We start from the raw sequence: 24612 nt of genomic DNA, 5'->3' as shown, positions 1-24612 counted from the left end.
CCGCCGGAGCAGGAAGCGGGCGGGCGGGTAAGGTGGTGGGGGTCCTGGGGGAGCGGTGAGGGACGGGGGCGGGGAGGAGGGGCAAGGCTGGGAGTCTGGGAGGGGAGAGGCCTGAGAAGGCTGGCTCGACCCTCCCTCTGAAAACTCCCGCGCAGTCGGGGCTGGGGTGGAGGTGGGGCGAGCTCTTTCCAGAGACCCACAGACCCAGATCCGGACACACGACCTCATCACACGGGGAACCGTCTCTCCGCTCGACTGCCTGCCATCCACGTGGAAACATACCCTAACCCATTCCGTTCGGCGCCGTGTGCTCGCTCCTCTGCTGCCGGCTCCTCAACAGCAAGGGCATTGCCCCCAACACCCTGTCCCTTGGCTCGGACCTGCTGAGCCCTTGGCCTCACGGTGGACCGACGCTGGCCTGCAGCCTCCTTCCCACGCAGGCACACGCTGTGACCTGCTAAGCCCCTAAGTTGCACGCACAAAGATAGTGTGACATTCTACATGCCCTAACATGAAGTCCCTCACATGGGTGTGCAGGCCCGGAATGGGAACCTCCTTGCTCCCTTGGCCATGGACAGCCTCGCCTCGACTCCTCACTTATAGACTAAGCCCCTGCCTCAACCTCCCCCACCCCTAGCTTCTTGGGGCCAGTGGGTGGGAGCAGAGAGGACTAACAGAGGAGGGGCAGGGGGCTGCCCTCCCTTCACCCCTGCTCAGCCTGGGGCCCTGGGAACCTGGGCTTAGACGGGGAGGAGGCAGCCCCCAAACAGGAAATGCCTCTGTGGGCTCCTGCTGCAGGAGGGAAGGGTTCCTGGGGGAGGGGGCTGGGCTTCACTCAGGGTGAGCAGAGCTGGCTGTGAGGGGACTGGTTCGAGGCCATGTATGGGCACTGGACTCACAATGACACACATGTGTATGTGACACGAGCGTCACGTGTGCATGTGTGTGGAGCCCTCCCTGCCCCCAGGGCCTGCTGCGTGGGCCTGGCCTGGGCCCTCTTCCCGCCCCTCCTAGAAGCCTGTGGCTGAGCCCATCCCCTGAAGGTCCCTGGGGAGCTGGTTGGCGGGTTAACCCCTGCACACCCACTGCACTCAGCAGATGTTTGAGCCGCTGCCCTGGTCCAACTTCCCCCTCAGCCTCTGATCTGCTGTGTGACCTGGGGGAAGTCACTGACCCTCTCTGGGCCTCCATTTCTCTTATTTACAAACGGGGGATAATGTGTCGTGGCCTCTCAGCTCCCCAGGGCTATTGTATCACAGCGCTCAGTGTTTGCAAATGTGCTTTGTCAGCTGCAGAACACGAGGCAACTGTTCCTTAGTCTTCTGAGCAAATCAGGGTAGGGGTGGGGGACCACCTAACAGATCCTGGGTGGAGCTTGCAGACCCAGCCAGCTCCCAGCATAAGGAGCTCTTGCCAGTTGCCCAGGAGTTCCTTCTCACCAGGTCTAGGACGGTGAAGCACACAGAAATTTCCCCCTTTTGGGAGCGGCAAGTCAATATGGGGCAATTCATCCTTCCTCTGGCTCAGGCCCCAAACCTTGAGATCATCGTCGACTCCTCTCTCTCCCACACCCCAAGTCCAATCTCACAGCAAATCCCATTGGATTTGAATAGATCCAGCATCCAGCCACTTGTCACCACCTTCTTTGCCACCAGCCCAGGCCACTATCGTCTCCTGTCCCAGTTCCTGCGACAGCTTTTCCCTGGCCTCTGCTGTCCCTCCAGCCTTCTATATCCCTCTCCACACGACAGCCAGCCAGAGGGATCCTTTTATAACCTGAGTCAGATTCGATCCCTCTGCTCAGAACCCTCCCAGGCCCCATCTCACTTGGAGGAAAGGCCAAGGTCCGGCCATGGCCCCTGGGCCTGTGTGACCTGCCCCTAGCCCTCTCATCCCCCTCGCTTGCCCTGCTCCAGCCACTCTGGCTCCTTGCTGTTCCTCAAGCCCATAGGCACACGTCTACCTCAGGGCCTTTGCTCTGACTGTTCCCCTTGCCTGCTGCGCTCTTTGTACAATAACCACCCACTTCCTTCAGGCCTCTCTGCTCAAGCATCAGAGCCCCCACCTCCCCTGGGACTCCCCGACCCCCTGATCTTGCTCCATTTTCTTCCTTTGCACTTATCCTGAGCTGGCATGGTATATATTTACTTGTTGATTTGATTATGGCCTGAACCTCCCTAGCCCAGGGTTTCTCCACCTTGATATTCAGGTTGGATAATTCTTTGCAGTGGGATCCAGGCTGTGCACTGTAGGATGTTTAGCATCATCCTTGGCTCCTACCCACTAGAAGCCAGTAGCATCTCCCCAGCAGTGGCAACAAAAACTGTCTCCAGACATCGCCAAATGGCTCTTGGGGGGCAACATTGCCCCTGGTTGGGAACTCCTGCCCTACGAGACTGTTAGCTCCATGAGAGCAGGTCATTGTCTTGTTCCCTGCTGCACTCCCAGTGCCTAAAAAGCACCAAGCCCATGGCTGCCGCTCATAGGCAAGGGGAAGTGCAGGGCCTTTCTCTGGGTGATTTTGCTTGCAACCAAAGCCCACCTGCTCCGCACACATGCCCAGCCTTCAAGTCAGACTACCCTAGAACTGGGAGATGTCTGAAAATCAGCCAGTTATTTTGCAGTTGGGGAAACTGAGATCCAGGGAGTCTGAGAGCAAGTCATTTGCCAGGCTGGGGCTAGAGCCAAGGCCTCCTGACTCCTACTCCAGTGATCTCTTTGCTCGGCACCCTGAGGAGCCTGTGAGGTGGGCACGTTGTGACACAGCCAGCCCCCCTGAGAGACAGGGCCTAGGGAGCTGTTGACGTGAAGGTGGGAGGAAGGTGTGACAGGAAGAAGGCACACCCAGAGGAAGGTCCTGAGATGGGAGTGCTCAAGATATGTCTGGAGAATGCAGAAGACTCTGCGGGCCTGGAGTGAGGGACATCTAGAAGGCGTGGGAGAGAGAATACCAGAAAGGGATTGGGGCCTGGCTTGGAAGGCGCTGAGCTGCCCCTAAAGGCTGGTCCTCCATCGTGGAGGCATGATGAGAGATCTCTGGGGCTGGTGTGTGGCGGGTGGAGGGAGGCCAGGGACCAGTTAGGAGACTGTTGCAATAGTCTGGGAGAGGGGAGGGGAGCTGGCTGGAAAGCCGGGCAGCAGGGCGGGCCGGGCTGGGGGAGGCAGCCTCTGGAGGCTCCTCAGGGCGGGTGGGAGCCCGCTCCAAGGGTGTGGCGAGCCCAGTCATGATCTGGGCAATGGCCGGTGCTGGGGCGGCCAAGGGGAGGCTGTAGGCCGTCTGGCAAGTGGGTGGGTCAGATTGGAGGTCAGGACCCCGGTCTCCTTAGGGGTAAGGAATTGGGGGTCAGACAAGGGAAGCAGGAGGAGGACGGTCAAAGGCCAAATTCCAGATGTTCTGGCTGGTCCTACTTGGGAATGGAGGGAAGTCAGAGCCCAGACCACAGGGGCAACTCTACCCCAACAATGCTGAGGGTTTGGTGGGCAGAGAATGAGTCTTGGGGATGCACCTGGGTGCCCAGTTTGGGAAAATGCCTGGCACTCATTTGCCCCCTCCGTGTGGGAGAGGTGGGGTTGAGTCTGCCCCACATGGGATAGGCATAGCATCAGGGATCTGGAGGTGAGGAGCTAGGGAGGCAGAGTGAGAGCTGGTTGGCGTCTTATGTTTCCTCCTAGGTTGGTTGAGCGTGACTCATTTTGGTCCCCCCATAGCACAGAGAAGATGCTAACTGATGCACTAAACGCTTGGAGGGTGGGTAGGTGGATGGATGGATGGACAGACGGATGAACGGGTGGATGGATGAATGGATGGGTGGATGGATAAACGGAAGGATGGTTAGGTGGGAGGATGGGTGGATGGATGATGGATGGGTGAATCGATGGATGGGTGGGTAGATGGACGGATGGATGGATAGATGGAAGGATGATTGGGTGAGAGGATGGGTGGACAGATGGACGGGTGGACAGATGGATAGATGGATGGATGTAGGAATGAATGACTGGCTGGATGGATAGATGGGTAAGTGGATGGGTGTGTGGAATGAGAAGATGTATGAATAGACACATGGTTGGATAGAGGAATATCAGCAGAAGTGGGGGTTCTGATTCATCTAGAGCAGCCACCAGGACGAACCCATGCTCGGGATGTAACTCTAGGGATCTGAAGGAGCACAGCCCAGTGGAGAGAGACAGCTTGGGATGGCCACTGGCAGGGATCGTGTGAAGCTTCCCCAGGTATCAAACAGCCTATTTTCTCTGCTGGGCCCTGATAAGGGATAGAGATAGAGGCTGGGGACGGGGGACAGTGCACTTTCCAAGCCAGGGCACTGGGTTCAGCTCACATTTGGGGCTGGTGGTCAGGGGGCTGAGGTTCCCTGCTCTGATCAAGGCCCAGATGGGGAGAGCTTCCCTTGAGAGGGGCATGAAGACAGAAGCGCGCTCGCTAGAAGGAGTCTTGTCTTCCAGCTACTGGGACAAGCACAAGGCCTGGTGGTTTGGGATGCAGTGTGTGGGCCCGTGGGGGTGAGGGCGAAGGCGGCCTGCAGAGGGGCTGGCCCGGAGAGGCCCAGCGGAACAGCCAGAGTGGGGGAGTCGAGAGCGATGGGGGGCGCCCCGGGCAGGCGTCCTTGTGAGCCTTGGCGTGCCAGGCCGCTGAGCCAGCACATTGCTTTGTGTACAAATCACCTCCTTTACTTCTTTCCTTTGTCCCCATCCCCCACCTCCCTCCATTTCTAAATTCTTCCCAAACCACCCGCCTTTGGGCTGTCAAGAGGAAGGGCTGATGGGTGGGTGGGAGGCGCCTAGTCTTGGGTGGGAGCTGGGGGAGGGGAGGTGGGTGAGGTCCCTAGGCCAGGCAGGCTGGGAGGGAAGAGGAGGGGGCTCTGGGAGGGAGGGGAGGGAGGGGAAGCCTCCTTCCCTCCCCACTTGTAGGCGAAGCCTGTGTGCTTCTTGGGGGAAGAGGCCTGGGAAGAGGGGTGGGGAACTGGGGCCTGGAGAGGGCAGAGAAACAGGCTTGGGGAGGTGGGGCCCAGGAAGACGGAATGTTGTCCAGACCAGGCTGACCCCTGGGGGTAAAGGATTGTAACAGCTGGAGGGAGATGGGGGTGTCCTTGCCATGGAGAGAGACCGTGCACATGAGTGTAACTGGGTGTCCGTGCCACCACCTGTGTGTGCACACGTGTGTTTGCACATGCCTGGCGTGGTGTGGGTGTGCACATCTGGGTGACATGTATGTCCCAGCGTGCCCACACCTGTGCCCCCGGCTGGGAGGGGAGAAGCATATGGCTGCCCCCAGATTGCCCAGCCTGGGCCCAGCTGAGGCCCTGTTCTGCCTCCTGGCAGACACCTGACCTGACCATCTGGCCACGTCTGCCCACATCGGGGCCGGAAGGGCCCAGAACCACCCCTCCCGATCCAGCGCCCAGAGAGAGCAGGGCTTGCCCGAGATCCCCCCCATAAGCAGGGCAGTGCATGGACTGGTACCGAAGTCTAGGCCTCCAGGGCCAGGCCAGGAGCTCTTGGGAGCGACTGCAGGGAGAGTGAGCCTGGGGGCCTCCTGTCCCTCAGCTGTTGTCCTCCGCTCTCATCCCCTTCAGCCTTGGCTCCGTGGGAAGAGGCAGAAGAGCCTGTATCCCAGGGCCAGCCTTGCAGTGCGCTCCAGGGAAGTTCCAGCCGGCCCTCTCGGGGCTTCAGTTTCCTCATCTGTGCAGAGGGTACCTGTGGGAGTGGACTCTCTGACCCCTGTGGCGTGTGCCAGAAGTTGCCACCTAGGGTGACCAACTTGGCCCAGTTTGCTGAGGACTTCCTGATTTCGGCACTGGGATTCCCGTGTCCTGAGTAAACTGGGTAGGTTGGTCACCTGACTTCCAGGGGGGTTCTCTTTGTACCACATCCTTCCCACTGCTACCCCAGGCTCAGCCCCCACACTCCACCTCTGGAACTTTCTCTGCTCCCTCTTACTTTTTCTCCACTTATTTATGTCCAGGGCCCTCCTCTTCCTGCCCTCTCTGTCCCCAGGGACCTTGAGTCTCACTCTTCTCTTTCTCCCTGTTCCTCTTGCTCCCTCTCTGTCCCCTCTCTGTGTCTGGGGTTTTCCCCGTCACCAGGACTGTCCTCTCCTTGGTCTCTGGTCTGTCTCTCTGTCTCTGTCTCGTCATTCTCTGCCGCTCCTGTCCTTCCCCTGCCTCCAGAGTTTCTCCCCATCTGTCTCTCTGTTTCTGTCTCCAGGGTCACTGGCTTGTCACTGTCCCTGGGTGGTCCTGACCTCCCTCCGCTCCCCTCGCACGGTACCCCCCAGGGCTGGCTGGGGTGAGAGCCAGGTCTGGGGTCTGTGACCAGCCTGGGAAGGGGAACCCAGGCAGACATGATATTTATGTTGGGACTTCAAAGTGGAGCAGAGGCCGTGGCGGGGGCAGACGGGGGGTGGGGAGGGGGGGAGCAAGAGCCACACTAAGGTCGGCTTAGGCCCCTCCCTGGTGACCCACACCTCCCCCGTGGGACACTAGACCCTGAGTAGGGACAGAACAGACTATTTTGGTGCAAAGTTCCAAGAAAGGCACTTCCTGTGCCCCTGGCCTGCCCCCAGCCTCATCCTTCCTTCCTGTCACCCTGCAGAGGCAGCCTGGCCTGGGCCCCAGCGGCCCCCACCTCCTCTGAGCATCAGCCCGGGGAGGCAGGGGCTCTGACGGTGGCAGGAGCAGAGGGCTCAATCTCAGCAGGAAAGCATCCCTGGCGCTGGGACAGCCTTGTGCTCTCGTTCTCCTCACTCTCGCCTCTGGCAGAGGCCTCCCCTGGCAGGGCTGCGCGGGTCTGTAACCCTGTCAGCACCGACAGGGCCAAGCCAGGCCCAGCCCCTCGGGGCCTCTGGGGTCTACTCTGACCGTCTGCCCAAGGGCCCAAGGGGCCAAGATAGGCCGTGAAGGTCACCCCTCCTGCCCCCACCCTTGACCTACATCCTGCTAAAGACACCCAACTGTTGAGGCCAGGAAGGAGTGGGGTCAGGGGCCCAGGCCCTTGGGTGGGGTGAATGGGAGGGGCCGATTGTCTCATCCTGGGGCTCAGCTCTCTGTCTGGAGGAGCCCTTCCCAGGATCCAGGCCCAGCAGGCATCTCTTCGGGCCCTGCCACCCCCTCAGGAAGCCCCCCTCCCAGACTCGAGACTTGTTCTGGACCCAAGACCCTCTAGTCCAAAGCCCACGCAGGCCTCCAAAGCTCTGGCCCCTGGGCCAGTGCCCCCTCCTAGACCCTCCCCAGGCGCTTCCGTGAATCACCCCAGCTGGAATCTGGTGAGCTCAGGCCTCCCCACCCAGCACTGCCTGCCTCTGCCTCCTGCCTGGCTAGTGGGGTCACCACCTCCCTCGTGGGGGTCTTCTGAGCAACTCACAGCCCCCACCAGGCTCCACCGTGGGGTGGGTGGATGAGTACGGGAGCTATAGGCCAGGGCTAGCCATGAGGTTAGTCAGGAGAGGGCCTTGGGCCTCTTCTCTGAGCTCAAAAATAAAAAAAAGCGTGTCTGTGTGTCGCTGTGTGTATCTGTGTCTGTGTCTCCGTGTGTGACTGTGCGCCTCTGAGTTTGTGTGTGCGTCTGTCCGTGTGTGTCTTTGTCTCAGTGTCTGTGTGCGTCTCTGAGTTTGGGTTTCTGTGTGTGTGTGTGTGTTTGAGCTCCCTGTGCTTGGGCAGAGCGGCTGGAGGAAGCTTGTGGCTGCGTCTTGGGAGAGTGTATGTGGCTGTGTCTGCCCGTGGCAGTTCTGCGGTATAGGCGTGTGTCAGGGAGTCCCTGTGTAGCAGGCCACCACGTGTCTCTGTTTCAGCCTGTCTCTGAGTATGTGGCAGACTGACCCGTGTGTGTATGTCATCAGCATGCCACCATGTGTCTCTGTGGCAGCCTGTCACCGAGAATGTGTTGGGAAGTCACACGGAACCAGAGAGGGTGGGTGTCAAGGAAGCATCTGGGAGTCTGCATAGCTGGAATGTCTGAGTGGGTGTTTGGCCGGTGTCAGGGTGTAACTCGGAGAAGAGTCAGTGTCCCACCCCCCACAGGGGATGAGCGGCTAACAGGGTCAGGGTGTTCCTACCCCTGTGGGTGTTCCCGGGAACGTGGGGCTGCCGGGGCTCCTGTACGTGTCCATAGCGGTGTATCACATGCTGTGAACGTGGGCCAGGGTGTGTGATCATCACGACTGTGTGTCAGACTGTGGGAATGGACACGGGTTACGAGGCCATGGCAGGGTGGGTCAGGGTGTCGTCCCGTGTGTGGCCAGTGGGGGACACAGGGGAATGAGGGACCACAGCAGTCACACTTTACGTGTGACCACAAGACTGTCCACAAGTGTCCTGATGCCCCCGAGTCCCCTCAGTGTGGGTCTCAGTGACTGTCTTCTTCCCCACCACCCCAGGGTCCCCTCTCAGGCCACCCTTGGGCCCTGGCCAGGGCAGGACTGGAATTCCCGCCTCAGGGCCTGCCTGGGGCTGGGACCCGGGATGGGCAGCTCCTCCCTCATTTGCAGGACTTCATTCGAAGGATGGCCCTGGGACCTCACTGCGGGACTGCTTCCTTCCCCGAAGCTGGCCGGGTGCCGGCCCACGGAGTCCCCTGGGTCCCCTGGCGGGGAGGGGGCTCCCTGGAGAAGGGGATTCGGCCTATGGCTGGGAACGGGACACGCTCGCCCCCTGGTGGCAGCGATGGAGGATGCGCGGCCCGCGCCCCAGGAACTGCAGGAAACGTTCTGGCTGAGTCTTCCTGAATCCATCATTCCACATATATTTACTCCGTGCCAATTCCTGGCCAGGCATTGTTCTAGGCCCCCGAGAGTTAGCTGGGAACAAGGCCGACTTGGCGCTGGCATTCTAGTGGGGGAGACTGACAACAGATAAACACACACTCCAGTGACTTCAGGTGATAAGTGCAACACTTCCAGGTGAGGAAATGACTTCGCTGCTTCTTGGGGTTCCAGTCCTGCTGGACAAGGCAGCTCACCTCTCAGAGTCTGGGCTTCCTCTTCCCTGAGGACAGAGGTGGGTGTGGTGGCAGGGGAGGCAGAGTATCTAGCACACAATACCAGTACCAGTTGTCATGGAGTTGATTCGGACTCATGGCGACCCCATAGGGTTTTCAGTGGCTGACTTTTTGGAAGTAGATTGCCAGGCTTTCCTTCCGAGGCACCTCTGGGTGGACTTGAACCACAAACCTTTCAGTTAGCAGCCAAGCCCAGTAGCTGTTTGCACCACCCAGGGACTCCACAGTAGGCTCTCAGTTATTGCTCGGATCCCAGAGCAAAGGTGGAGAGATCTGACCTGTTTGCACTTGGCTGGGGCTGTGGGTGCTTGGTGCTTCGTCCCCGCGGACACACGACAGATGGTTGCTGAGTGAATGAGTGAATGAGTCCCCCTGTCTTGGAAGACTGCAGAATCCAAAGGCCACAAGGCCTAGTGTCCAAGCCCTTTGCCCTTAAACAAGCCACTTTCCCTGAGCAAACCTCAGTTTCCTCATCTGGAGAATGAGGACGATTAGATCACTCTTAGACTGGCCTCTCATTGCCTGCCCTGTTTGGAGCTTCAGCCCCTGTATCATGACCTTGGTCGCGGTCATTTACCTTCCCTGGACCCCTGACCAATCAGGCTCTCTTAAGGAGCTAAACCAGAAGCGCAGGCAGCAGGCAGGGCTGGGCAGTGCTCCCATGAGCCACTGCTGGGGGCATCTGAATTCCCAGAGGCGGGGATTAGGACTCAGCAGGTGATGGGGTGAGAGGGGCTTGCAGCTGCTGGGCTGGTCCCCTCCCGTGAGACTGAGACCAGCTCCACATCCCCGGTCCCTCGGGTTCTCCCAGCACCCCCTGCAACCACTGCAGGTCCTTCCTCTGGGACTGAACTTGGTACATCCTGTGTTTGGATCCCGGAGCCCAGACCTCCCTTACCCTCCCCAGGCTCCCACCTCACTGGCCCTCCCTCTTAGTTATCAAACTCCAAGCAGTGAACAACATTTATTGAGCGCCCATGGAGTGCTCAGCACTGTAGGGTGCTTGGGGGAGGGGGGAGGAGGACCAACAAAAGGTTGAAGAGGACACTCCCTACCAGCAAGAAGCATGGTAGGGGCGGGGGAAGGGTCGAGGTGGGGAGGGACCCACACCTAGGCTGCATCGGAGTTGTCTGAAAACCAGTGTCCACGTCTGACATTAATGTTGGTGTCCCTTTGTGCCCAGTGCTTGAGGGGAGCACCTCTGAGACTGGCTGGGGTCCTCTCCCCACCAGAAGACAGTTCCTTCACATGGCGTCCGAGGGTCGGCCACCTTGGACCACGCGCTGTCCCTGTGCCTGGCGACCACAAGAGCGTTATGCCCATGACCACCCACGCCGCCGCCGCCCCTGGGCTGCCCTCCCCCGGGGTCACTCTCTCAGCAGCTTCCTGGGCTATATGCGCCCCCTTGTGGTCGGTATTATTCTTTGCTTAGATTTGCCGCCAGTTCGGACACCCCCCCCCCTCGGGGATGAGTAGCCTTGAGGTTTAATTTGTTTGTGGCTTAGACTCGAGGGCCCTGGTTTGGGGTAGAGGAACCCCGAATGACTTGCTGGGTGACGTCTTAGGAGTCACCTTTCTTTTCTGTACCTTGGTGGGGCCCATAAGCCAATTGTTCGTGAGGGCCAAACAAGTTAAGTGCAGAAAATGGTTTCCAAGCCCCCTCCCCTACTGCGGAAGTGTCCCTATTGGTGGATGTTACCTCCCCCTGGGGTGTCAGACTTCCCAGCTTGGGGAAAGACTGGAACTGGGGTGCTTTCTCTTCTGGGAGCTGATCTCCAGTAGGATGACCCCCCCTGAACTGAAGGGCGCCCATCAGCCAGTGAGATCCCTGGGGTGGGGGCTGCAAAGAACAGACTCCAGGGAGAGCAGGGCTAGTGGAAGGGGTTGCTAACACCCACCTCCTCCCCAGCCTGAGCTCAGCTTTGCAGCAATTGCGCCCCCTCTGACTCCCGGAAACAGGCAGGGCAGCCAGTGCACCCCCTTTCACTGGTGAAGACACTGAAGCTTGGAGAGTTGTCCCCAGGTGCCCGGGCAGGGCTGGGCCTGGGCCCTTCCTGCCACGCTGTGGCCTCCCTGAAGCCTCCTGACACCACGGAGTGGTTGGAGCCTTTCAGGACTTGGAGTCCTCAGCCTGCTGGGGCTGCTTGGCCAGTAGCTCCGACCTGGGCTGTGCCCTCGGTGGCGGGGAGGTGCAAAGGGAGCTGGGACAGAGCCCCTCCCCCATGGCCAGAGGTTGGGCCTCGGCTGACTTGACACACTGCTGGGCACCGCTGGCCTCCAGCTGGGGGAGAAGGACAAGAGGCAATGGGCCTTGGACACTTGGTCTGGGCCCCCCCCCCAGGACCCTCAGCTTTACTCCAATCCCCCAGCAGCTGGGCTCACGGAGGTCACACCAGACAGAGGTGGTGGCAGACACAGGAGAGGGGCCGGTGGGGGGTGGCCAAGGAGGCTGCAGCCCTGGCTGGGAGTGCTGCCTCTCTGAAAGTCCTTCCTAGTAGCTCAGAGTCCCCCGCCCTATATGCCCCTCTGGTCACTTCCAGCTACAACTCGGCCTCCTGGCCTCCCGCGGCCTGGCCCTCCCTTCCCTCAACAGTGCCCTCATTCTCTTGCCCCCTGTCCCCAGGGCTGGCTTTGACCCCAGTGTCTCCAACTCCTTGGGCTCCTTCCTCCTCCTTCCTGTTCCCTGCCTCTGGCTGCCCCCTGCCCTCCTCTGTTGCAGCCCCAGGTGGGGCCTCAGGCCGCTCTGCCCGGCGGTAGACGAGGTAGCCAGTTGTGGGAAGCCCGTGGGCCAGGGCTCCAGGAGGCAGGCGGTGGTAGCCTTGCTCCTTGTACAGGAAGAGGCCGAAAGTGTCGGGCTGGGTCACTCGGAACTTGGTGGCACAGAGCTGGCTGAGGGTGGCAATGGAGGCCCCTGGGGATACAGCCAGGGTTTTGGAGGTGCAGCCACTACTGGGGTCCTGATAGGCTACTCGGAGGAGGTGCTGTGCAGGAGGAGAAGCAAAAACAAGTCCTCAGGCCTGTCTGGTAGAAGATAAGTGGCTCTAAAGTCTAAGGTCCCAGGTTAGGCTCTGCAGGGACGGGGGTGGGGTGGGTATAACCTGGGTGTAGAACTAACTGTCAAAGCTTTTTGGACCAGATGAGCACCAAGGTGGGTTTTGAGGAAGGGAGAGCTGTGGTTGGGCCAGTGGGTCACAGGGCTACAGGCTGGAAGGACGGCCCCTGGGGGGATCTTTCAAGTCTAACGATGACAGGGGACATTTAGGTGGCCTCACTCTGCACCAGGCACCATTCTCAGCACTTGGCCTGCAAGAACTCAGCCCCAGGAAGTAGGTACTATTAACCCATTTTACGGGTAAGAAATTTGAGGCACAAAGAGGTTATGTACCTTGCTCAAGGTTTCACAACAAGGAAGTAGCAGAGCCGGGATTTGAACCCAGGATCTGTCTACAGAGTCTGGACTCTCAACTAAGGTCCCCTTGACTGGATGGAGAGGACAGGGAGGGGGTCTGGCCTGAGCCCAGATGATGGGAGGTGAGGGGAGCGTGGGCTGGAGGCCAGGCCCTCGCCTGGTGCCTGCTGCACTCCTGTCTGCAGGAGGGGGTGGGCAGAGCCTCAGCGGGGGGCTGAAGGCCAGGACTTTGGGCCTGAGCCTGCCACCTGTGCCTCTTTCTATCTCCAAGTCATGTCTCAGTTTTCTCATCTGTACAATGGGGGTAATAATGGCCCTACCCCAGCCCCCTGTCTCCACTGGCCACGCCGCCTTCCCCAGTCCTGGTGCTGCTAGGGCCGCCCCCAGCGATATGGACAGGCTGCCCCCACGCCAGGCTGTGAAGATTCAAGCAATAATGCCCCTGAAGCACTTGGCACAGTGGTACGTCCTCTCTCTAGAAAGGGTGGCCTTGATACTTGTTCTGGACTAGCCCTTTCCCCCCTCTTGCCTGGACAGTTGGGTGTGGGCAGTGTGGAGGGCTCTGTTACCTGGAAGCTGTGGGTGGCCGGCAGGCGGCGCTGCTCCCAGAGGCTGAGGGCACGCTGCAGCTCCTGGGAGGGGCTGAGCGGGAGGGCATGCGCCTGGTCCAGGCTGCTCAGCAGGGCCAGGCTGGCTGAGAGGCTGGTCAGGTAGTAGCCACCTGGGGCACAAGGGAAGAGGGCAGCTCAGCCTAGAAGTGGGTGACCTGCTCTTCCCTGCTTAATAGGGCCCAGGTAGCAGTTAAGTTTCGGGCCCCACCCAGACAAGGAGGTCCTGGGGAGGGGGGTGCAGGGAGGGGAAAGGGGCCCCTCACCCTCTCCAGTGAGCAGGGTGGGCTCCAGCAGCTCCGACATGTACTCGGCCTCCAGCAGCAGGTCTGGAAGGTCACACTGGGCCAGGACCAGGCTCAGCAGTGGCAGGAACTCATCAGCACCCGTGTCCTCCCCTGTGGGGACGTGGTGGGGCGTGGCTTCAGGCTCCTCTGAGGTCCCAGGGTCAGGGCCCACTGCTGGTCTTAGAAGTGACACCCCCCTCCTGCTGCGCCCTTGGGGTGATCCCTATGGCCACCACGTGGAGGGGCCGGGGAGAGGGTGCTCTACCCTAGGGGCCTCGGTTTCCCCATCTGTGAGGCAGGAGGGAGGGGCGCACCTGTGTGGGTCCTCAGGGCCGTGTAGAGCAGCTTGCAGGCCTGTAGGAGCCGCTTGACCTGGGCGCTGGGCGAGTAGGCACAGAGCAGCTGCAGCAGCTTCTGGCGCACCTGCTCCACCTCCACCAGGGAGGGTAGGCTCAGGCGAGCCCCAAAGGCACCAGGGCCCTGCGCCCGGGCCAGGCGGAGGCCCTCGGCCAGGCGGCCCAGGGAGCCGTCGGCAGAGAGCCGGCGCCGCAGGCGGGCGGCCAGGATGGGCCGGAGAGGCTTGAGCACTGAGCGGTGCAGTGACTTCTCCAGGACGCACTCTGCAGAGAAGACCCAGCAGGGGTCAGGGAGTCAGGATGGGGTGGGGGCAGCATCTGGGGAGAAGGGCAGAACCAGGGAGGGAGAGGGAGGGAAAGGGGGAGGAATCTTGGTGAGTCTGGAGAGTAGGGGAGAAGTGGGGATGGAATTCACTGGACTGGTGGAGAGCATAGACCAGATCCCGGGAGGCAGGCGGAACGGTGGAGAGGAGAGTCAAATGGGGAAGAGATGGGATTATGGAGAGCCAGGGCGAGATAGGGGCTTCTGGGGGGGACCTTACCCAGTCTCTCGGGCGGCAGCAGCTTCTCGGGGCCCAGCTCAGCGCTCAGCATGGCCCGGGCCCGGCTCAGCGCCTCGCGGACGCCCTGCAGCTCCCGGGGCCCGGGCCCTGCCCGCACCTGCGTCAGCAGGTCCTGCACCAGCTGGCCCACCGCTGTGTGGCGGTCCCGCATCAGCGCTGTGGCTGCCCGGCCCACCTGCCGCTCAGGCGCCAGGAGCGAGCAGAAGGCAGCACTCATGGAGCGCAGCAGGGGCCGCCGGCGACCCAGGTTGGGGGAGGTCACTGGGCTCCCACAGGCCCCCGGTGGCACCTCCTCCTCTGAGCTGCTGGGGGAGCCACAGTCCACCTCCTGGAGGGAGGGCAAGGGCGGGAGGCTGGGGCCGGTGCCCCCAGGCACACGGTAGCCCACTGAGCTCTCCCTCCGCAGCAGCTGGCGCGGGGGCAGCCTGTCTGGCTGGCTGGGGGCAGCCCCTGGCAGCACCGGGACCGGGGGAGGTGGCACGGCCGGTGGAGACAGGGGGCTGGAGGTCTCTGTGGACACGCGCACTTTGAAGCTCCTCTTGAATTTCTCCCGCTTGGTGGGGCCCAGATCCCCAGGGAACAGGGGGTTGAAGAAGCACAGGGCGGTGCCGGTGCCCTGGTCCAGCTCTTGAGGGGACCGGGGCTTCAGCCGGGGCAGCAGCGGGCCTTCCCCGAGGCCCCGTTGAGCCTTGGTGTTGAGGGCGGAGCTCCAGAACTCTGCAGAAGAGACACCAAGTCAAGGCCCAACCCTGGGAGAGCCCCGCACGCCTTCCCCGCCCCTCTGGGGCTCAGTGTGTCCATTCGTTCAATGGGTGGCAGAGACGCCCTTACCAACGCCCAGATGGGAGATGGCCTCCAGCTCCTTGTGGGTGGCTGCCTGGTGGATGGCTCTGGGGAGCCGGAGCGGGAGAAGAAGGATGTCCCTGAGGCCAGAGAGGGGAGCAGAAAGTCAGGAGTGAGGGGTTCTGGGGTCTGCGGGGGCTGACCTGCAGGGCCCCTCGGACATCAGGCGCCCGTGGGCAGACTCACCGGGAATGGCAGTAGGCGCAGATGAGTTGGACCAGGTCTGGGAACACGAGCTCTGAGCCCTCCAAGGAGACGCCTGAGAGATGGGAAGTGAGCGAGGTGTTCTCCGGGAAACCCGCCCCACCAGCCGCTCCCAGCTCCTTCCCGCCGGACCAGTAGTCTCACCCCCGGGGCGCTCCAAGATATAGTGGCTAGAGACGAAGGACGGGCCGCTGGCCTCAGGCAGCCGCACACACAGGGCTTGGCACTGGCGAGTGTTGGATTTCCGCACGAGGAACGTCTGCGGGGGACAGGAGTTGACAGCACGGGACCTCCAGCCCCATCCTCCCCCACCCCTCGGCTGGACAGTCTCGGGGGGCGGGGCAGCGCTCACCCCTGGGGGCTCGGTCCTGAGCACGTGCAGGGCGGCTGCCGCGTTGGCCCGCAGCTGCAGCCACACCGGCCGGGTGAGCAGCAGGCGCTCCCGAAGGCTCACCGTGCGTCCAGGCCGTGGCGGCCCGCCCGTCTGTCCTCCGCCGACGGCGGGCACGTCGTACAGTGGGTCCGGGCCCGGCCTGGGAGTGGGCAGACTGAGCTAGCGGGCAGCAGGACCCTCTCCCAGCCTGGGCGCTCCTGCCCTTGGCCTGCACCAACCCTCCTCGCCCTCCCTCCACCCACCTGCGGCCCTGCCAACTTCACTAACTTTTCTCCCTCCAGGTGTGCAGGAGCGCGGCCGGCCAGGCTGGTGGCTCCGAGGGGGCCTGCGCCCGACTCCCTGGGGGCTTCCATGGCTGGGCGCTTAGCCGGCTGCTCCCGCCGGGACGCTGGAAGAGAAGCCAGCCCCCAAGGCACAGGCACTCACATTCCCGGCGGTGAGTAACACTTCCTGAGGGCGGTGCGCCCCGACACACCCCGCCCGTTAACTCTTCTGTGTCCACTCTGTCCGGGCGGTGTCCGCCTCCTCTGTTCTGGGTCCAGCCTCAGGGGGCTAGGACCCCCTCCGTGCTAGCGCCTCTGTGTGGGCCCCAGCTCTCGGGGTGCCACCTCCTCACGGAGCTTCGCGCAGCCTCGCTAGCCCACTCAAACGACACACATGGGCAAGAAGGGGTTAAGTGAGGCGCGTCTCGGTCCCCACAGGCCCCAGCCTGCCCTTGAGGAACCTTTAAGTCTGTGGTCAGTTGCTCATTTGTCCCTGGTCTCGAGGTCGGCCTGGTGGCAGAGGGCCCTCTACTGGTAACAGATGACTCATTTCTGAATCCAACCTGGGCTTTGGGATTTCAGGTTGCCATGGAGAAAGGATGCCGTGTATCCACGGAAACTAAACCCTTTGCTTAACTGAGGTTCTGGGGGTGGTTCCAGCACTCAGCACTAAACAGGGGGGAGTCTGGCTATGAGGTCGTCAGCACATGGCGCTGCTGCCGGCTGCCTCCTACGCACAGGCCCTGCCAATCTGCCAAGCGACTGGGGCAGGTGCAGACATGACCATCTCCAAGCATGGAGCACCCAGCCCCCTTCCCCACCCGAGGTCACATGCCCTGCCTGCACAGCCACATGTTGCTCAGACTGCCCAGCAGCAGCAGTAGCCCAGGTCCCAGCCTCCACCTACGGGAGGGGGGGTGGTGTATGGAAGAGCACCCTGACCCAGGCTGTACCCCAGGTCAGGAGCACCCAGGGGAGCCGCAATCCCCTTGCCAGATAAATCAGACACACACAGATCAGGCCAGAGTCACAGGACAGGTTTTAATTCCAGTCTTTGCCATCTGAGAGGCGGAACGAAGAGATACCCTGAAAAAACCTGGGGAGCCTGGCTTCTCACCTCCACCTCCTGCCAGGACAGAGCCCCCCAAATATAACTTATGGCTCCGAGTCCCCGCAGTGGGGCCCGGCTCAGGGGCTAAGGACCAGGGCCCAAGGTCAGCAGGAAGACACTGTTTGGCTTAAATTGTCAGGGAGGGCAGAGGAAGCTGGTCTTTAGGAGGCGGGCGGCAGGCTGGCTGGGGACGGGGAGACAGTCCGGCCTGTGCAGGTCAGCTCCAGGCCCACAGTGGTGCCGGCCCCTGCGGGGGGCAGAGGAAGAGTTGAGGCCAGTGGTGCTGGAGGTGGAGGCCGACTGCAGCCTTGGAGAGCTGCTGGGCCGCCAGGCAGACCTGAGGGGCCTGTCAGTCCACCTTTCTGCAGCAGGAAAACGCAAGTTTTGGGTTTGGTGCCAGCCGCTCTGAGAAACCCTTTGGCTGAGAACATCAGGGTCACAGTCCTGGAGGATGCATGGGAAGGGGAAAATCACTGAGGTGAGAAGAGGGGAGCCCCTCCATACGGGGACTGAGGTCAGTGGCCTTGGCTGTCCAGTCACCTCACCACAGCCCTCCAGACCCTAGAGGGCTGCTGCTCCCCGCCCCCCCCCCAAAAAAAAAACCCAACCCCAGCTGGGGGCTTCCTCCGTTCTCTACCATCCTTTAGCTCCATCAACCCAGAGCCCCCCACCTCCCACCCTGCTTCCTAACAAAACTCCCATAGAACCCCCAAAACGTAAGTGGGTTTTGGCCTCAGACTGTGATGTGACCGTGCCTCTCTCTGGCCTCTTTCCTGGAGGCTGGGCTGGGGGAGGTGACATCGGGGACGGGGAGGGGAGACTGGTGTGTGGGAGGCAGGATAACCTCTAAGGTTCTTACCATCTGATTTTCTCTTCTGAGGGGACACAGCTGCTCTAGCCTGGGTGGGTGAGAAGAAAAGCCCCCCTAAGAGTCTGCCCCCAGCCTATGGGGGTGCGGGCTGCACTGAGGGTGGGGGGAGACCTTTCGAAAGCAAGTCCTGATGAGGTCTGTTGTCAGACACGGCCAGCCCGGCTGCTCTCCCCTCTTCCCTCTCCTCCCTCCTTCCCATCAGCATCAAAGCCTGATCGAGGAGAGGGCTCCCTTCCAGGGCAGCCTACGTCCCACGGGAACACAGGGAAGCTGGGGTGAAGGCAGGCTGTGCCCAGGGGCCACCCGGGACCCCAGGCCCTCAGAAAGCACAGGCCCGCAGAGCCAGGCCCAGAGCTGAGCCCACCTTTTTGATGGCGGTCCAGTCCTCCAGGATGTCGATTTCCTGCAGCATGTACACAATATAAGGGCCTGCAACGGTGTCAAGGAAGCAGGACGCCCAGCAGAGGGGGCAGGTGACAGGTGGCAGGCCTAGCCCACTGAGTTCGAGACCGACCCAAGGCCCGGAGAGGTGGTGCAGGGACGGTGTGGGGTTAGGAGCTGAGAATCTGGGTTAGGGCTCAGGCTTCACCCCCACGAGACCACCTGGCCGGCTCTCAGCAAGGCAGCTCAGGCTCTGCTTCACCAAGGACAGGGAGAGTGCCGAGCTCACCCATACAGCCCCTTGGCTCACCCTCCCCTCCTCTCTTCAGTCAAGGTCTGCTGTTCAGGTGTATCCCAACCCTCGAGGACCTCACTCCTTCCCCTATTTCCCCGCCATTGTTACCTATTCCCTCTCCTGGACCTCTCCCCCATCTCTCTTCCATCCTGAAGACATGCCTCCTCTGGCCTCCCCTCCCGTCCGGAGACCATCCACTCTCCCTCCCGTGCTCCCCTGCGCTCTGCACCCGATGTCTCCACGCCCTCACCTCCTGCTCAATTTCTCCTACCTGCCCTGAGCCTCATCTCCATCACAAGGTGACCCAAGGGTCTGGCTGCTTCACGAATGCCCTAGAGGGGGCCTGGCTATTCAGCTCAGGGCTGTGACATACCAGGAGGGTCCCGGGGGTGGTGACTCGGCCAGCCCTGGACTGGAGGGGCTCGTGTCTAAAGTGGGGCAGAGGCCAATACTCCCACACAGAATGTGGGCATCCCAAGAGAGGCCAGAGGTGTGCAGAGAGAAAAGCCACGGCCACTGGGGTGGACCAGGACAGGCTTCATGGGGGAAGGGCCACTTGAGATGAGCGCTGAGCAAGTGGAGGGAGCTGGGAAGAGGAAGTGGAGCCCAAGCGAGGGCACAGGGTGGGGAAGCCTGGGCCGGGCAGGGGAGACATCATGGGAAAGCCAGTCTCACTCAGGAAGTCCCTGCGAGTCAGGACTGACATTTCTCTTTCTCTGCAGGCCACACGGCCCAGGAGGGCCAGGTGCCACGATAAATCCCTGACAGCTGGATTTGCCTGGACATGGTCACGTAACACCAAGCGACCAGGAACGTGTCTGGTCCTCTGTCCTCTGCATCCCCGGGTCTGGAGCTGACCCTGGTCCCCTGCCCAGCATCAGGCCCCCGTGGGTGGAAGGATACCGGAGACGAGGGGTGCCTTCTTCCTCTTGCTGGGTGGCAGGGAGTCCCAGGTCCGGGAGCTGCCTCCGGCGTGCAGTTTGTCATCCCGCCACTCTGTGCCCCAGAGTCAGGGTCAGGGTGCTGGCCTTCAGGGACGCCCCCCACCCTCCCTCTGTCCTCCCCTCCCCTCCCCCACCAACCACCACGTGGGGCAGAGGAGAGAACCCTGGGCTTGGGCTGGGAAGCCTGAGTTCAGGTCCTGACTACACTGCTGGGAGCCCCAGGTTCTTCCTTTGCTCAGTGGATGGGGGCAGGTGACGGGCTGGGGGAGGACGACAGGACCCCACAGCAGCCTCCTGGCAGAACTGACATGAAGGAGGAACACAGGTGCTGCGGATGTGGAGGGGACTGTGGTTACTGTGTGTGCGCGTGCCGACTGGCACCTCCCGCTCTGGGGAGAGAGCAGGGGCAGGAGGGCAAGAGGCCCACTCTGCCTGAGCCCCACTGCATGCCAGGCCCTGGGCTGGGCCTTTCCATATCAGTCAGTCCTCGTGGCAAGCCCAAGGCACAGGGCCGATGACTGCCCCTGCGTGCAGTCCGGGAAGCCAAGGGGCAGACGGGTGCTGGGTGGTGGCACAGCGCCTCACCTGAGCTGATGTCCAGGCTCTGGCGGTCCTCCTCCAGCCTCTGGATCCGCTCCTGCAGCTCCCCCTGCAGGGTGTCGTACAGCAGCAGCTTCTCGCTCTGGAGAAGGCCAGAGCAGCTCAGCCGGGCAGGGCCCTCGGGCCTTGCCCACCACCCTCTGCAGGTGCCCAGCCCCTCACCTCCAGGTGCTGTTTGGCTCCCTGCAGCTCACACTCGTACTTATTCCTGATCACATCCAGACAGAAGCCCTTGTAGATGCCTGTGGAGGAGGGAGCAGACGGCCCTGCTAAGCTAAGGGTTGAGGTGTCCAGGAAGGAGGGCTGGGAACACAGGGCAGGGATGAGAGGAGGGACAGAGGGAGTGACTGGGGCCTGGCCCCAGGACACGGGACAGCCCACACACCTGCCACCTGAATGCGAATCTTGAGGCTCCGCTGCAGCCCCCCGAGAGGCTCTGTGTACTCGGGGGCTCTCTCAGCTCCCACTTCCTCCAGCCGCAAGCGCAGCTGGCTCAGTCGCTCCCGGAACAACCTGGGAGGTGAGAGACCTGTTGGTTCGTCGGTGCTCTCAGGCAGATACACACACAGAGCCCCGGCTCCGCGGCAGGCCTGGTCAGGTGCTCACTCACTCGGGACCTCAGCCGCCCGCCAGCACCGGGCCTACTGCCTCCTCTCCGGGAGCCCAAGAGCAGCCCTGGGTGTGCCCGCTCACTTCTCCTTCAGCTCCGAGAACTGCTTCTCCAGGTCCAGCATCTCGCTGACGCACTCGCTGCGGCGCCGCTCGTAGTCCTCATCGTCCATTTCTGGGGACAAGGGGCTGGTCAGGGCCACTCTGACGAGGAGCGGGCGGGCACCGTGTGTACGAGCGTGTGCGTGCACGTCTGTGTAGACTCACCGGAGCTCTCCTCCTCAGACTCCGTCTGGCTGCCGCTCCGTTCCTCCTCACTCTCTTCCTCCTCCCCGTTCATCTCGGCCGCTGAGTCGGCCTCAGGTTCCATCTCTTCTGTGTCCTTGCTTGGGGGCTGGCCCGGCATTTGGGCTCTGGGAGAAGGGGTGGAGCCATCACTTAGCACCGCCCACAGTGCAGAGAAGTGGCCAAGCAGAGAGTCAAGCCCAGCCTGACCCTCAATCAGAGGGGACGGCGGGGAGGTGACTGTCCTCGCCACCCTGACCCATGGTGGGTGGGAGGGAGCCAATGGCCCTGGGTGCACAGCTCCCCCAGAAGCCGGGGAGCCATGGAAACGCTCATGCCCTCTGACCCTGCTGGTGATCCCAATCCTGGGTGAAGCAACGATTCACAGAACGGGAAAGGGCAGCGGCACGAAGTGTTACAACCCAGACGCCCCAGCGCCGGAAAAGGCACTAGGAGAGCAGACCCGGTGAGGTGGAGCTCAGACCCAGTGAGGTGGACGACGCCCCACGTACAATGCTAAGCGTGGCCGTGAGGATCAAGCAGACCCGGTGAGGTGGCCAACGCCCTAGGTACAAGTGTGGCCGTGAGGATGCACAGTTGCTCTTCCCGTGACCCCTCTGTGGGAGTGGTATGAGGATGGGGTAAACTCTGCAAGGGACCAGCACCCAGCAGGGCTCTGGGCAAGTTCTCTTTCCCTTTCAAAAGCCCTCTAGGGCTCCCCCGGCCTATGGGACTGGGCCCGAACTTCTTGCTGGGGCTTTCAAGGCCCTTCACAGACTGGACGGAACCACCCGCCCAGCTCCTTCACCCAACCCATGCATTGGCGAGTCCCCAAAGACACTATGCCCTCCCTCCTCCTCTGCTCCCACCCCTCTTTCTGCCCATCACGGACTCCTCTTCTCTTCCTGATAGCGTCCCGTGGTTCCCTGCACTGTGCTCACTAATTCCCTTCTCCTTTGCAGGGGTCTCCTCAGCAGCCCCTTTGGTGACCCTGGGAGTTCCATCATGGACCCCTTCTCACTCCACACTTCCTGCCTTGGTGTTTGTACCCTCTCCTGTGGCCTGAACAACTCGCTCTGTGACGGTGATCAGATCTCTGTGCGGCCAGATTTCACTGAGGCTTAGACCCAGGTTCCCTCCCCTCCCCCATCCCTTCTCTCATTTCTCATCTCTTTCTGCTTCCTCTGGAATCTCACGTCGTCAGCCCTCCCCTCTCTTCTGTAGCTTCAACTTCTCTCCTTGACAGCCTCCTTCCCATGAAACTTTAGATGTGCTCAGATGTTTTCCATCAGTAAGAAAGAGCAGAAAGACAAACCAAACCTCACCCTATTCCACCTCACTGCCTTCCACGCCACAGCTCCATTTTCAAGGCCTTGTACACACCTGCCCTTCCTGCTCTCACCTCCCATTTGCGCCCATCTGTTCCTGCACCTATCATTCTCTGCTGAAACGGGTCCTGTCAAGTTAACCAACAACCTCCTTGTGGCTAATACCAGTATTTTTCAGTGCTCATCTTAATTGGTTTCTCAGCAACATCAAACACTGCCAAGCAGTCCTTCGTTTAGTCACTCACTGAGTATTTATTGAGCACTTAATATACGCTAGGTGCTACCAGGCACTATGGCAGGTGCTGGGGCATCACTGGGGCAGAGACAGGCTTTGACCTCCAGGAGCTTACACGTTCCTGGGAGAGAGAGAGGCAAAGCAGCAGACTGGGGGCACAGGGGAAGGGCGTCTAACCAAGACCAGGAGCTTGGGGCAGCAGTGACGGCTGCCAGGGGAGATGGACCAGACGGATGAACTGACTAGCAGAGGAAGGAACGCTCCAGGTAGAGTGAGCAGCATGATGCAGAACTGAGAGAAGGGAGTGCAGGAGGGAAGGGGACCTGGGTCTAAGCCTCAGAGAGAAATCTGGGCTGCAGAGACATCTGGTCGCCATCATAGAGCAAGCTGTCCAGGCCACGGGAGAGGGTGTGACACCAAGGCAGAAAGTGTGGAGTGAGAAAGGGTCCATGATGGAACTCCCAGGGTCACCAAAGGGGCTGCTGAGGAGACCCTGCAAAGGAGAAGGAAATTGAGAGGTAGAAAAGAAAAACCCCAAAGTCACAGGCAGAGAACATTTCAGAAGGAAGGAGCGGTCAACAACAGTGTCGAACCCTGCCAAGAGACTCCCTAAGAGGAGAACTGAAGCATCCTCCCAGCAGACTCACTGCCTCCTGCAGGCTTCTACTTTACTACGACGCTCTTCCAGCTTCTCTGGCCGCTGCCTCGCAGTCCTTTAGACTGGTGCAGACTCCACTCCGGCCAGGAGGCCTTCCTTCCATCTCCCTTCTGTTTGCCCGTTCTCGTTCTATCTCCCCAGCCAGTCTGTGAGCCTCTCCAGGGCAGGGGCTACAAATACATCTTAGTCACCTAGCCCAGGACTGGCTCACTTGATGAATGGAGGACCGGCAAATATAAGTAAACAAAACAAACTTTTGCAGGGCAAGGATTGGTTTTTACTTCTTGGTAGCTTCAGGTCCTTGTAGTGACAACAAACCTGAAATGTCTGTTAACTTTGGTTGACACCTATTCAAGTTGCATCAAAAGTCTGGCCTAGGAGTTTTGTCAGATTTCTCAACAACTTCACCACGGATCTGAACCTGACCTGAAAAACTTAGCAGAAGGGGAACCTTCATTCCTCCATTTCTCGGTTCTCCAAACCAGCCTCTCATCTTTCCCACTTGCAAGTCTCACTGCGCCACCAGGGTTCCTTTGTTCCTGCAGTTCCCTCCATTTGCAATTCCTCTTCACCTTGACTCAGCCTAAGCCCTACAGCTTCCAGAAGCTTTTCCAGATCAGAAAAGGAGGATGTGTGTGTGTATGTGTGTGTGTGTGTGTGTCTCCTCCAGCTATCTCTAATTTTACTAAGAGAACTAAATTAAGTTACAACTTCCCCTCCTTGCCCGTCTGCAACGGGGATAACCATTCCTGCTCTGAGCGTTGTAAAGACGGCAAGGCTAAGGGATAGAAAAGCAAACTGTGAAGCGCCGTGCGCATGCCATTTATCTTTTCAGACTGAGCTCCGAGAGGCAGCTCTCCCTGGAAGGCTGGCCCCTCCCCACCATCGCCCCTTTCGCGGCGCCCGGGCGGCTCGGCCTCGTCTCATCTCCGGATGCGGAGACGCGGGCGGGAGAATCGCGGTCTCCCCCGCAGCCGCCTTCGGCCCCGCAGCCCCGTACGCGTCCGGCCGGTTTAAGTCTCCGCTTCGGCCCGGAAGGAGAAGGTTGGGCAGGGCGCGCCCGACTGGTCCAGAGAGGCAGAACCAGGGGTTAGGGGTGGCGATACGCACCGCGGGGAGGTGGGGGGGGCCCTCTGGCCTCACGTCCAGGACTCCCCGATAGGCGCCCAAAGGTGCCGATACCGGCCGCACCGCCAAGCTCCCGGAAGCGCTGTGCAGGTCGCTCTCCTCAGGGAGGCGGGGCCTGTCCGCGCTTCCGTGTGCGTCATCTGGGGGCGCCCGCCGGGGAGCTCATAATTGGACAGCTGGGGGCGAGGCATGCTGGGATACCGCGGGCTGGATGCCATGGCAACCGGTGGA

At 61.1% G+C, this 24612-nt stretch overlaps 3 protein-coding genes across 4 annotated transcripts in view; all 3 read right to left on the bottom strand.

The window, feature by feature from the left end:
- CD248 (CD248 molecule) overlaps nt 1-8122 on the bottom strand; it is a 10612-nt gene extending 2490 nt beyond the window's left edge. Inside the window, exons 1-3 of the mRNA XM_004383903.1 lie at nt 8069-8122; nt 4921-4985; nt 283-465 (exon numbers count right to left, since the gene is read on the bottom strand). Coding sequence (XP_004383960.1) covers nt 283-465; nt 4921-4985; nt 8069-8122 — 302 coding nt within the window. The remainder of the gene's footprint in view (nt 1-282; nt 466-4920; nt 4986-8068) is intronic.
- Nucleotides 8123-11549: 3427 nt separating this feature from the next.
- Nucleotides 11550-16050, bottom strand: RIN1 (Ras and Rab interactor 1). The gene is made up of 10 exons (XM_004383902.2): nt 15941-16050; nt 15632-15812; nt 15424-15538; nt 15262-15334; nt 15064-15155; nt 14212-14949; nt 13628-13933; nt 13293-13424; nt 12988-13139; nt 11550-11990 (listed from the first exon to the last, which is right to left on the bottom strand). The coding sequence occupies exons 1-10, from the start codon at nt 16024-16026 to the stop codon at nt 11550-11552; spliced, it is 2316 nt and encodes a 771-aa protein (XP_004383959.1). The 5' UTR covers nt 16027-16050.
- Nucleotides 16051-16990: 940 nt separating this feature from the next.
- BRMS1 (BRMS1 transcriptional repressor and anoikis regulator) lies at nt 16991-24474 on the bottom strand. 2 transcript variants are annotated; one of them, XM_023738191.1, is made up of 10 exons: nt 24364-24474; nt 21015-21160; nt 20832-20922; nt 20524-20651; nt 20301-20380; nt 20124-20220; nt 19498-19590; nt 18283-18347; nt 17907-17946; nt 16991-17491 (listed from the first exon to the last, which is right to left on the bottom strand). In XM_023738191.1, exons 2-10 carry the CDS (start codon nt 21151-21153, stop codon nt 17484-17486), a joined length of 741 nt encoding a protein of 246 aa, XP_023593959.1. In that variant the 5' UTR covers nt 21154-21160; nt 24364-24474; the 3' UTR covers nt 16991-17483. The 2 variants fall into 2 exon arrangements, with proteins under 2 accessions (XP_023593959.1, XP_023593960.1); XM_023738192.1 differs by having other exon boundaries at nt 18283-18321.
- Between the last annotated feature and the right edge of the window lie 138 nt (nt 24475-24612).

This window comes from Trichechus manatus, unplaced genomic scaffold (genome assembly GCF_000243295.1).
Source record: "Trichechus manatus latirostris isolate Lorelei unplaced genomic scaffold, TriManLat1.0 scaffold00113, whole genome shotgun sequence".
In the NCBI taxonomy this organism is placed as follows: Eukaryota; Metazoa; Chordata; class Mammalia; order Sirenia; family Trichechidae; genus Trichechus; species Trichechus manatus.
Note: the sequence above shows the minus strand (reverse complement) of the source record. Positions and strands in the feature narration are given on the sequence as shown.

What these genes read in the sequence shown, in the direction of transcription:
- RIN1 (XM_004383902.2), bottom strand. Translation starts at nt 16,026, where the DNA reads ATGGAAGCCCCCAGGGAGTCGGGCGCAGGCCCCCTCGGAGCCACCAGC. An exon ending in TCAGGACCGAGCCCCCAGGG is followed by an intron (nt 15,539 to 15,631) that starts GTGAGCGCTGCC and finishes TGTCCCCCGCAG; the next exon opens with ACGTTCCTCGTGCGGAAATC. An exon ending in CACCCTGCTCACTGGAGAGG is followed by an intron (nt 13,140 to 13,292) that starts GTGAGGGGCCCC and finishes CTTGTGCCCCAG; the next exon opens with GTGGCTACTACCTGACCAGC.
- BRMS1 (XM_023738191.1), bottom strand. Translation starts at nt 21,153, where the DNA reads ATGCCGGGCCAGCCCCCAAGCAAGGACACAGAAGAGATGGAACCTGAG. An exon ending in GATTCGCATTCAGGTGGCAG is followed by an intron (nt 20,381 to 20,523) that starts GTGTGTGGGCTG and finishes CCTCCTCCACAG; the next exon opens with GCATCTACAAGGGCTTCTGT. An exon ending in GAGCCTGGACATCAGCTCAG is followed by an intron (nt 19,591 to 20,123) that starts GTGAGGCGCTGT and finishes TCTGGGGCACAG; the next exon opens with AGTGGCGGGATGACAAACTG.